Source organism: Camarhynchus parvulus, chromosome 1, assembly GCF_901933205.1.
Source record: "Camarhynchus parvulus chromosome 1, STF_HiC, whole genome shotgun sequence".
NCBI classification, from domain to species: domain Eukaryota; kingdom Metazoa; phylum Chordata; class Aves; order Passeriformes; family Thraupidae; genus Camarhynchus; species Camarhynchus parvulus.
In genome coordinates, this window is record NC_044571.1 from 105,076,004 (window position 1) to 105,089,046 (window position 13,043).

At 39.5% G+C, this 13,043-nt stretch overlaps 1 protein-coding gene across 1 annotated transcript in view; it reads left to right on the plus strand.

The window, feature by feature from the left end:
• The window catches only part of SAMSN1 (SAM domain, SH3 domain and nuclear localization signals 1), a 33,192-nt gene that overhangs the window by 5,409 nt on the left and 14,740 nt on the right, over positions 1–13,043 (plus strand). Inside the window, exons 2-3 of the mRNA XM_030953155.1 lie at positions 10,860–10,931; positions 11,507–11,662. Coding sequence (XP_030809015.1) covers positions 10,860–10,931; positions 11,507–11,662 — 228 coding nt within the window. The remainder of the gene's footprint in view (positions 1–10,859; positions 10,932–11,506; positions 11,663–13,043) is intronic.

The window sequence follows — 13,043 nt, forward strand, 5'->3', positions numbered from 1 at the left end:
GCTAGCTTTTGTTATAATGGAAAAATTATATCTGTGGCCTGTTCCAGTACTGATTTATTTTGTGTGTTCCCTTGATTAAAGCATCTTTTGACATTTTTGTCATCTTTGCACAATGCTCATTTAATTTCTTTTTTCTTCCCTGTCTTAGTTTCCTTCACTAGCCAGGCTTAAGTCCTTAAGAGCAGAATATTTTAAAATAAGTGAGAGCAACCTTCTGAAGGGAATATTTACACATTAATATTCATTTTGCTTACAGTAACAAATCGAGGGTTTTGTTTGTTTTCTTAAGCAAGTAGGAACATTTCAAAAAGTCTGCCTGAACCACCTTATCCAGGCATTTTTAGAAACCAGACTATCAGCCACAGCATTTATAACTTTGCTCTCTGATAAATAAAGTAGCACAACTGACAAGGTGACATAAATCAGCATTAGCTGCTTCCTAATTCTTTAAGAATTGTTTAAGAGCAGTTGACTTACTTACTGTGTTTCTAGGAAAACCTAAATACCCCAAAGTAAACATTGGTCAGGATACCTGTCATTGCTGGGGAAAAAGCAGTAAAAATGTATGGGCACGACTGGCAGAGGATGTGGCTTACAGTTTCCTGTACTTCCATATTCATCTAGTAATCTATGCCACAGCATAAATTCAGACAAGAGCTGTTATAAAGCCATCACTTGGCAGCTGTAAAGGCACTTTCTGGGTGGCCACAAACACTTCAGCCCAAAGATCAATCCCTTGCTATGTAGAACCTGCTGGAAATACCTGCTCTTGAGAAGGGGAAAAAAACTCTTCTGGGTCTCTGTAATCACAATATCCCTTCAGCTTTCTTGTCTGAAAGGCTGAAACAAAGACAGCAGAGTTACTCCAGTTGTTAGAAACAGTTGTACTCTGTTCCACAAATTGGCAGTGTCAGTGGTTTTGCTCAGCATTTGCTGCTTGGCACCAGGCTACAGATTATATATGCTCTGAATATTTAGCATATCATATATCCTTGAAGCCATCCTAATGGAAAACTTTGTTTCATGAATCAGAGCTGTGTTGTATGCCTGTTGTTATTCCACAGGAAGATGAACGATCACTTATCTTTTTTATAAGTGAAATCTCTTTTGTATTCATGCTTACTCTAACCCTTGTAGCTTTTTTAAAAAAATTATTCCACTTACAGTGCACTCAAGAGCACATTCTTACTATTTTTCTTCTTAAACCTGAGAGTGAAATTCCAGACTGTGGAAAAGTTTGGATACTTCTTCAGGGAAGCTTCTTCTTTGACTATGCACAATCTATACCTTTCTGCCACTTTTCCTCTCCATACTTTCTTTAGTTTATTCCATGGATACACAGAAATCTGGATTAAGACTTCGCCTGTACAGAGTCTTCAGGCTGCTTTATTGCCAGTCATAACATCTCCTGGCCCCTTTCTGGAAAGCTGAAATTCAAGAGCAAAGGGTCTTCTATCTCATCAGCCAGCACTGGAGCTGACAAGTGTTCTCTGGCAGCAAGCTCTAGTGACCTGCTGGTTTGCACCATTATGTCTTCTGGGAGGAGTTTTAGTCCTTTTCCTACCCTTCTTTGTCTTAATCTCTTTTATCATCTTCTCAAGAACAGTCGTGTGACCTAACACTGCTGAACTTGATTTCCAGGAGGTGTTGAATGGTCACTTCCTTGAGAATTGTAGGAAGTGAGAGTTCCCCTACTTGTCCATGCTGACCTGATGTGGTAGATTTGGTAGGTTCTCTGTTCTTCCAGGTATGTTGAAGGACAAGTGGCACATAAGTCCCTGAATACTTGAGTACCTGGCTTTAGGTTTTTCTGCAGTGCTCCTCATGGCTTCTTCAGGGGAGGATAAACACCAGAGGAGTTCTGCTCCACCAGAAAACATGCTGCAGTTCCATGTCTTCCCTCTACCATTATGTTTGAGACAGAGATGGAGATGTGTCACTGACAGGCTGCAGCCATGAGACAAAGAAATCAGCCTCACTTAGTGACAGTGCAGCCCAAAGCAGATGTGTGAGGAGGGGACAAGAGTGGCTGAGCCAGCTGAGCAAGCTCACGTGGCTTCTCTGCTGCCTGCACCTGTGCAAAGGGGATGCTCAGCTCTGCTGCTCCTAAATGGTTTCACTGGCCACAGCTGTGCTGTTTTGCCCTTGCATTTCTGTCTCTCTGCCTCCTTCTTTAATATCCGATGTAATGTTCAAAAACCACTTCAAAAAGCAGAAAAGGGGACGTGGTTCACTGATGGTTAAGCAGCTCACAACCTGTGGAGAGGTTGCATGAAATGACTGATGGTGGTAGAGCAGCCATCCAGCTCTAGCACAAACATGTGCCAGGGCTCTTCTGATGTTGATTACTGGCATGTTTACATTATTTTCTTCCTGTGTCTGTAATGGAGGTTGCATTTGCTTGACTAATATGTCTTGGTAATTGTGGTCAAATGTTTGAAAATGTCTTTGTGTTTGCGATTTTAGCCAGTATCTGAAGGAATGGGAAGAGGCAACATCTTCCTATTCCTTCAAGAGAGCTTAAAACGATGTAGTTGGTAGAGTTCCCTTTGCAGTTATAGGGCTGATTTCAGTAGGATTTGGGATATGTCCTTAAATCTGGGTTCAAAGAACACCTCAAAGCCCTCACTGGTGTCACTGCCTCAGGAGCAGCACCTCACTGGTGTCTTCGCTTCATGTGGTTCTCATGGAAGCTGCTGGAGCAGGGGAGGTGGAAAATGCTCAGTCTCACTCTTCTCATGTGTCAGAATGAAAACACACTTCAGGCACCTGGTACACTTGTTTTTCATGAAATGAAGGTGTAGTTTTCCACTGAGCTGTGATCGCAACAACTCACGCCATGGAGATAATCAAATGGACAGAGGGGAGTGCATGTGCCCTTCCTGGTACCCCAGTGAGCTGTTGATTGTATTAATTCCTTTTCTGGAATGACCTAAACAGAATCAGAATGATATCTTCAGATATCTGTCAGAATTCAGATATCTTCAGATATCTAAATTCCTAGAGTCTTTTTCCCTAGGATTGCAATTATAGAGCTTGCACTACAATGCAAACATGGAATTTAATACATTATAACTTGTGGACTAAGAAGGCTTCTTACACACTCCCAAATCGTATGGAAACCCTGAGCTGCCAACCTTCTTTCAGCTTCTATACAAAGCCAAAAGCTTGCTGAACTTATAAAGTCAATAGTCCCAGAAGCATATTTAGGATTCCCAGGCATAAATTGTGCAAGCATGTCCAGTTTTTAAAGCCTGAGAAGCTGCAATTAAGTGCCACGTTTGCTTTCTTCAAGTGGACAGTAAAGATGATTTTGGCCTTTGGATGACAACAAGCCAACATTGGAACACAGCCATTTGACAAGGGAGGACACAAGAAAAAGTAAAAATGGTGACCCTAGTTTACATTTCAAAGGAGTCAAAAGTGAACCCACTCTAATGAACCTAGTATTTTATTTCTTTGTTGCTTTTTTTTGCTTTGTTTTCCAATATAAAAATTATTTAAATAAATGGACAGATAGATCTGATGAAGCACTCAAATTCACAGTGACTGATGATAGATACGGCACTGAATTTTGCTTCTCTACTGTAGTGCATCTCCATTAAGGCAATTTCAGCTAATCTCACTATGGATTCATTAATCAAGTGTAGTCAGGATGTCTGAAGGGAGATAATGAGGGGGAAAAATGGCCTATTGTTTGGATCTTATTCTTCAGCTAGTTATTTTGTTTATCATGTCCCATAATATTTGTACCCCAATAAATAAGTTCCAGTTGCAATTAGTTATCACAGCAGATGTCTGGGACACCTTTACTTACAAATTCAAAATCATTCCATAATAGGTCAATTAAATTTGGGCTCTCTTTACATCACATGCCTATACAGTATCAGTTAGCAGTGAAATGGAAACAAGGTGGACTGGTGCATTTTTAAATTTCCTCCCTTTATCCGAAGATGCAAGCATCCACAGAGATAAAGTCCCTAATCCCACATCTTTTTCTCTAAGCACTAATATCCTGCAGTATCAGCAGTCCTTAGTGTCTTCCAAAATTTCTCCTCTAAAATGCCCAAGAAAAGATTTGTTCATTTTTTACTTACTTTTACTCATTTAGGATTACATACTGTATATCTGCCCCACATAAAGCTGTCACTATATTACTTAAAAAAAAAAAGAAAAGTTGAGGTTCTGAGAGCCCGGTGGGTTTGGAGACTGCTGAAGATGGGAATGTTTATAAGCTCTGTGATATTAACTGCAGCACTCAACCTCAGGTGACATAAAGCATGCAAAAAAGAACTTTCTGTCAGTTTTATTATTTCTAAAAAGGTTCCCCTTGAAAGAGAAGAGTGACCTTGCTCTGCTGAGCTGACATATGCCACTGAATTAATGGCTGGGCTTTGCTGTAGGGAAGCTTGCAGAAACATTACAACTCCAATGGCTGAGTTTGCTGCGAACATTAATCAGGGGAACCAAGATGATGTATCAAACACTCATTTAAAAGTAATAAAAACTAACTCTCTTTCTGGCCCCCTCCCCCAAGTTCCTTAGAATTAGCTTATTGTTGGTCATTACCTGTTGTCAAGGGTAAGGCTGCAGTAGGGCAGTGAAACTCATGTAAGGGCTTTCTGAAGTTTGCTTACTCTTCAGAAAAAGAACAAACGAGCTTTTGGGACGGTCAGACTTGACCGTGGCTTAGAGGTTATTTTTTTAATCTTGTTTTCATCTGGAAGGTCGTTTGAAGGAACACCTTCCACTGAACAGCCACATTCCCACCTCCTCTGCCAGTGCATGCTGGTTGCCACACTTGTGGGTGTGCTGGCCAGGCCTGGGGGTCTCTGTCTGTAAAACTGAACCTTTGGGGCTGGATTCTTCTCAGCCCCTCTTTGGGCATATGTATTTTTGTCTTCACTTGAGGTAAACATGCTTGTGAGTAATTTCTCTCACACAGGAAATCCAGCAAAACCCTGCAAGGTCAGGACCTAGATAACACACAGCATTATTAAAATAATGCTGTTTAAGTAAGCAGGGGAAGGACTTTAATTGAAGCTGCTAGGTGATTTGGTTTTAAAATGTGAGAATTCGTCTGTGAATTCAGCGGGTTTGAAGAGGAGGAAGTTTCAGGAGAGGAAAGATGCTGGTATTTAAGGGATTAAAGATCAAAGCCTGCAATGCTTATGTAGTGTTTAACCAGTCTTTACTCAGGCAGTGCTCCCCTCTACTGCAGTGATGGTTTTGTGGAGGGTGGATTTCAAGGCTCATCCCTCGGTGTTTCTGCCCATGTGTAAATGAAGGGTAGAAAAACGATAGCAGGGAGGTGGAAGTGCACATCATGCCAAATCCTTAACTGTCATTTTCATAGCTCCTCTGAGTTTGTCACACATCCTTAACCTTCTTTTAAAGTCATTTTCTTTTCATGGTTTTGTGTGCTACTGAAAGTCACTTTTAATTAAATGTCATATAAATAATAAAGCCTTAATTACATAATTATTGTAAATACCTGTGTGCACACTCCCAGAATTGGACAGACTGCCAGAAGAGCACTTGGAGTGACTTTTCTCATTGGAAACTGAGAGTGCTCTGCAGCAGCTGGGCAGGAACAATGGTGCTCAAAACGCAGGGTCAACGTGCATTTAAAGAAAGTGGAGTCAGGTCCCCCCCCCGCTGCACATTTTGCAATACTCACTTGCACAAAACTTTCCGAGTGTTAAGACTGGCATTTCCTAAATTGCTTCCTTATTTAGTCCTTCACAAAGATGTTTAATCAACACAGCACTTTTTTTTTTTTTTTTTTTTGCCTGACCATACTGCCTCTTTGCTCATATGTCCTACACGGCTGCCCCTTCCAGGGGAAGACTTACAGACCTTGCAAAAAATCCCAGCCTCGTTTAACTTCAGGAACAGCAGCTCTGCCCTTCTCTCAGCTGCCCCAGTGCCTGCCCAGGGCAAGGTGCCCCTGGAAGGACTGGAGGCTGGTTTTTAGTGGTGATTCTCACTGGGTTATTGGGAACTCCGTGCCTGGTGTCAGCGGGGAGTTAGGGCTGAGAGACCGAGGCTGGTACCACTTAGAGGCACTGATAAAACAGCTGCTCAGTGTTTACTTTGGAGAGCGCAGTTTGTTCACCTGGAGGAGTGTTAGTTATGATTAACTCATTTTTTAAATTCAGCTTTGCTTTTCCAGTGCTTTTCCACTGTTAAAATTAGGCTGTTTGATCCGAGGCTTGGTGGTGGCAGTTCTGTTCAAGGTCCACTTTGCTCCCCTCTCTCCCCCACCTCCATGCAGCTACTGAACACCAGGCCATGATAACAACCAGTCTTTTATAGAGTCATTTTTAAGCCAGTTAAAAATGCCATTTCAGTAGATTGCTCTATTTGAGTTAGCAGGAACAAGCTGTATCTTTTTTATTGCTTTTGACTGGTGAAGTGCAAGGTTTAGGCCGTGTTTCATGTGGGCTATAAAGTTATATTAATGTGTTGGTTAGTGGTCAGTAGTTCTGTATGTGTAACTAATATGTAAATAGGAAAAATTCCCTGTGGTACAGAGGTCATGATGTTTTCTCTTTTGTTGCTTCCCTTACCCTTTGGAGAGTGACTAAATCTTTTATGCAAATTCTCATTCTTCATACAGAAGTGAGGATTTTTTTGGTGGTGTTTGGTTTGTGGGTTTTTTTCCCACAGAACATCCAAAAAGCTATAAATTGCTGTCTTGCCATCTGGGAAAGTAGGAGACAATTCTTTTGATTATCTATGCAAGAAGATAAGCTAGCAGAGTGGAAATATTCATCCCTACTCAGTAACTCTTTCATTCTCAGAGTGGTCTCCTCCTTCTGAAGGGACTAGAACCATCAGGGAATAGAACAAATGAATCAAATCCTGATCTCCACTTATCTCCATCAATCAGAGCAGCAAGAACAGGCTGTTCTCCTGAGGGCTGCTGTATCTGCTCTCAAAAAAGAGGAAGAAGACAAGTGTCTGTGGCAGGCAAGGAAATTGAGCAACATGCTGAGCTCCCTTTTTATTATTTCCAGCGTCCACTTTTGCCCCTGTACAGCTTACATGGTTTGGGTAGTTTAAGGATGAATGGAAGCTAAAAATTAAAATGCATGGAGGAATTTGAAGAGATTTACTTGTGTGAGAGGGTCAGTACAAAGCCTTTGACACATGCAGGATTTAAAAGATATTTTGAATGGGACTTGAGGCAAAATATAATGGGCCAGAATTTATGACAGCAGGCAACCACATTGCTGAGCAGTGTGAATTGTCCAAAGAAAAATATGGGATGAATATCTCCCATAATGATTATTTATCAGGATAACTGCAGTCAGTTTTGGCTCAAAGGTTGTTTTTAGACACAGGGAAGCTCTGACTAGTTTGTCACAGAAAAGAACTTACTTCTCCTATGATATGTCCTACAAGGGAAGGATGTTTCATAACAGAAAGACATGGATTGCAGAACCTGTTTTTGTCCTACTATTTACATACCATACCATATTATTTTCTAGGGAAAATGATAGGCTATTTACAGTCAAGCCAGACAATCAACTGCAGACTGTCCAAATTAAAATAAACAACAATTACGTAGCACTTTTCCTTTTAAAAGGGTTATTTAAAATTCCTGGATTTCAAGGAATAAATGATATAGGAGAAGGAAGAAGGTTTTCAAATACTGAAAAGTGTCTTTGATATTTTCTATTATGTTAGTTTGGAATACTGAGTGGGAAGAGATGAAAGTTAACGCGTTGATTTATAGAAATTATTTGATCAGTCCTTGTGCGGGAAAACACAGTTGTTTCTCCCTGTGCCCATGCCTCCATTAGATTTTACTGAGCAAATTCATATTTGCTTAACATATCCCTGGGTAGCTCTTGCATGAACTGAGCCAGAAAAACCACTTAACTTTATAGGATGCTGAATCCTGGTATCAAAAGTCAATAGCGTATTTTCTCTTAGTAGCTTTGCATTTACTTTAAAAGCTTCCCTTCACCTGGAAATAAGGCCTGTCCATATCTTCACAAAGTAGGTGTTCCCTGACACTAATGCAGTGACTGACACTACTGAAAGTAATAGTCCCATTCCCTTTGCAGCCAGGAGCCCCTAAATCTGCTTTTCGTTATCAGTATAATGGGGTTGGATACATTTTTAAAAGGTGGTGCCTATTGATTACTTAATGGAAAAAGTTAGTGTAGAGAACTGCTGAAACAGCCCTATTCAGTGCTCTCCAGTGCAGCAACACCATTATCTAGAACAGTGGAAATCATCCTGTAACCCTTATTAATATTTAATAAGGATGAAGCAACATTGAAGTACACTACCAAATAGCCCCAGGCTCCTGCACGTGTAGGATATAAGGTTGTTTCGAGGGTCAGAAAAGAATAATTGTGCTCAAGTGTTTATAGGTAAGACCAACACTAAACAATGTTTTCCCTCTTGTTCCCTTTAAACTATTTCCAGCACATCTGCACTTTAATATACACTTATTCCTACTAGACATATTGAAGTGTTGGAATGCAACAGAAAGGTCAGTATATGTTTAGAGATTGCTGAGACAATTTTATACTTTCCCTTCCCAGTGTTGCTGTGAATCCCAGGCTCCCTTCTCCCTCCTGCTCTGTGCTGCAGGGCACATTTGGCTGGGCTGTCAAGCTAGTCAAAGGTGTTAATCCTGTCTAATAGAACCATAATCCTCAGGGCTGTGTTTTTATATCATACTATTGAGCTAACCCCTTGTCACAGGATGTTCTTCATCTACTTAATGGCAAAGCTCTTTATGGGAATTTTAGATAAAATTAAATGTACAATTCAAATAGTAATTTTCAGTCCCACAATGTAAAAAAAAAAAACCTAAAACAAATAAACCATAGTGTTTAGACAACAGAGATTTTACAATCAATAAAGAATGATTTTTGTAATTTTTTATTTTCCCCTCAGTGAATAGTAAATGTCATTATGGTTGTCCAAAAATATTCACAAATCTGGGTCAGTTTCTTCAAATAACCTTTGGCTGGAAATATTTTTCAGGTTAGATGTGCCCAGAAATACAGTGCAGGAGGGAAAAAGAGGATGTTATTATTCTTTTAAGCTGCACTGCTTAGAATATGAAGCCAAAATATGGGTAGGCTTTTCTCTTCCATCTGACTCTGCTCAGGCTCCCGCTGCTATGTCCACATTCATTTTTGGGGAAGGTGGCAGAACTGGTTAATAAATAAGTTTGGGGAAAGAGGGAAATACTTCAAGGAGGGATTCTTCCTTAATTTCTCTGGAAGCAGGTCCATGCCAGCACTAAGTGTGCTCCCAAACCAGTCCTTTGCTCCTCCTCTTTGGTTGCCCAAAGGATGTTCTACCTCTGTTGCTCCTGAGGCTGCCTCATGACAATTTTTGCCTGGTGGAGAAAACTGGAATTCTGTAATAGGAAAGCTGGGAGTTCACAAGCCTTTTGTGAGGATTGACAGAAAAAGGAGGGAGCTGGAGATGCCAGGTGAAGAGTGCACAGTGGGTGCTTTAGAAATCTAGGGGAGATGAAAATATGACTCATGTGGCTGGGGGTGGGGGAAGGAAGCAATGGAACAAGGAACTAGTTTGGCTGAAATCACATGGGCAAGGCAAAAGGATGAATAAGTACAGGAAAAGCTGTAGCCAAGATACTCTGAAATCACTTATTAAATCAGACAGAATGTATTTACTTTTTGGTTTACTATTTTGTTCAGTGTCTTTTTCCTCCAGAGGGGATTTTGAATACTTAAAAATAGACTGAGTTTATATTGCCTCATGTATAATAGAGAGCCCTGCTCAAGAACTCTCATACTGCATTAAAGATTTTCATTTAGTATGGAAGAGGGAAGTACTTAAAAAAACCCAAGCCATTCTAGATCTAGCTGTGAGTATTGGTGAAGACATAAAAACAAGCTCTTAAAGACACTGTAGAGTGGACAGATTTCCAAATTCTGGCTGTTTCTAGTGCCACACTTAAAGGGACTCCTGACTTAGCATCAATGTGATTTTATGCATTTTGCCCCATGGGCAGGGCAATGTCAGGCAGCTCTGCCTGAGCATGTCTGACAGGTATTTCTGTATGCCCCCACTCAAAATCTACTGTGCCCCCCTCCCTCCTTTCCATGCCATTTATCCACATGCAGAAAGAGTGAAAACTAGAAGGAAGTCAGAGCAATCCTTCACTGTCTCTTAATGCACACCTCAGCTTTGTTAAGTCAAGTAAAGTTGTGGCATGGCAGAAAATTGTATCCATCTATGTTTAAAAATTGGAATTTCTAATTGGAAAATTGGGAAGAAAAGCACAAGGCCTGCCTGATTATTCTGTTACTTACTCCCTTTGCAATGTGTGCATTTTGGACAAGATGTATTCATAATCCTCAGCAGTCCTTGCTCATTCCTGATGGTAAAGAATCATAAATTGTCTTCCCAGCTGCAAAAATACATTGTATAAATTGCCACAATTTACACGACCACAACTAAGTCTATTGCTTGTATCATATTTATGATGACACCTTTTTTTTTTTTTGAAACTCATAAACAAGTCTTTCTTACCTGCAAATAATGCATGGTTATTTACATACATAAGTAATGTGAAACAGATGTAGAAGAACTCATAATCATATCCATTACCTAATTAGTATTTGAAGCAGTATTGTTTCTCTTACTTATTTTTCTACTTCTGCCTGTACAGTCATAATTTTTTTCCCCTACAGTCACCTCATATTTTGTTTCTAGCTGGATGCAGCAGTTCATTGCCTGCTGATATGGGAGGGATTTTTATCACCAACAGGTGGCTTGACAGTCTTTAAGTCTCAATAACAGAACAAAGCAAAACAGCAGCAGTGAGTCAAGGTTTGTCTTCTCTTCTTTTGCAGCGCACGAGCAGCTTTGGGAGCTTTGACCGTTTCAGGCATCACTCGATATCAAAGACAGATGATTCAGCTGAGGTCTGTAGAACACAAAGTTTGAATTTCTGCAGTTCACTTTCCCATGGCAGTTATGCAAAAACACTGGGAAGCTCTTGTGTAAATTCTGCAGTGCTGAGAACTTTACTTGCATACCTACATCTATTCATTGATTGAGGCCTTGACAAAAAAAAAACAACAAGAGAATCACACCTAAACTTGGCACTTTGATGTGAAAATAGAAACAATTTAAAAAAAAAGTGCACTTCACATTGGTGCATGCCTAAAGTAACCAGCACTTTACAAGTAACCCACAGATCTCTCACTTGTTTTCAAGACCTCTGTAAAAATTCCCTCAATTCTTATTGATATTAGGGACAATAAATAATGGGAAACAACATTAACTACCATAAAATAGATTTTCTTTCTGTCATTCATACATAGAGTATTGTGCTGCAAACCTGTTTAGGTGCACAGTTTCCAAGGAAAATAGCCATGACTGAATATTGTCATGCTAACTGTGTTAGTGTCCTTAATATTTCCCTGTAATTTCTGCTTCAGCTTGCTGTGTTTTATTTTTGTGGTGAGTTATTGCTTACTTTTTGATTTCAAAACAGATATCTGAACTGGAGACTATAAGTGACATTGGGGAAGCAGTACAAATCAAAGCAGCAAACAATGGAGGGAGCCTGAGTAAGAAGATGAGAGCCATTTCACTTACCATGAAGAAAAAGATGGGTAAAAAATACATCAAGGCACTCTCTGAGGAGATGGTAAATACAGCCTAAGAGCCTTGTGTTTGTTGGAAATACATGTGAAGTAGTAAAAATATTATGTGCATTTTTTTCTGTCCATGTTTCAACTATCTTCAGCTGTGACAAACCATAAAACCAGGGTAACAACACATACTGAACTAAGCCAGCTTTTGGTATGTACCTGCTCTTTCATCTGCATTTTAGTGTACACACAAATCACACAGTAAGGGCTCAAGAGTCATAAGAATTTTACTTCATTTAATTTTGCTTTTTCATCAAGCAGCACTTGTATGAGCATGTGTGTATAAGCACAAAAAAAACCTCATCATGTGGACACAAGGGAGTTTTGGTTGAACCCCATGATCAGTCTGATGCTCAGTGTGTACAAAAATCTTTATTAAAAGAATTTATCTCCCAGTACAAGAATTATTCCTGAAGTCCACTTTGTAAAGGTCAGCCAGCATCCTAGAGAATTCCAACTCATATGCCTTATCTCCTTTTACCTTATATAATCTGAAACTATCTTTATTAAACATAAAAAAACATAATCTTGCACATACTGAAAACCCTGTTTTCTCAGTACTTTGTATCAGTAAGTTCCAAAATTTTAAGGAAAAAACTTGTCACACTTAACAATCCTAAAAAAATCTATCTAGTCTGCATCCTATCTCAAGTGTCAATATCAAGTAAGTAAGGAAAATCAATGAGGAATGTCACAAGTAGAAAATAATTTTTCACAGGATAACTTTAAATACCTTTTCTAGGACCAAGACAAGGTTCTGTATTTTATTAGTTTAGTTTTCTTTTATTTTTTTTCTAAAGTGCAATCGATGATCTTTATATTATATTTTTATATTTCCTTTCTGCACATTTAAAGCAGCAATTCCCATGACAGAAATTCAATGGATTATCTGGTTGGACACACATGTAGCATGATCTTCCTTCCTGCAGGAGATGATGACAATCAATACCAGCCTCCTGATTAATCTGTTATGCTGCTGGCTGTTGTAACAAGCACAATTCTTGTTGAAATCCAGTTTAGTTCTTCATTTCAGTTCTCTGCATGATATGTATCTCTATGGGTCTCTACTTCACGCATGCACTGTCATCTCTGCTTCATCACCTTACTGGTGAATAACTAATTTTTCCCCAAATACAGTGTGCTGAAGGAAGTTTCAGTTGCATCAGGATCTCACATGCACTGGCAACATGATGAATTTTACTGAAAAATCCTTCCTTTTAAAAGATCATCCCTATTTAATTTATCTGTTACATTGTCTCTGACTTAACTGTGACTGAAATATGGATCTTATTGTTTTGAACAGGCTGTGATTCCTGAGATGTGATTTATTGGGATAAACTCAAGGGGCCAATTTCATACACCATTAGACTTTGTGAG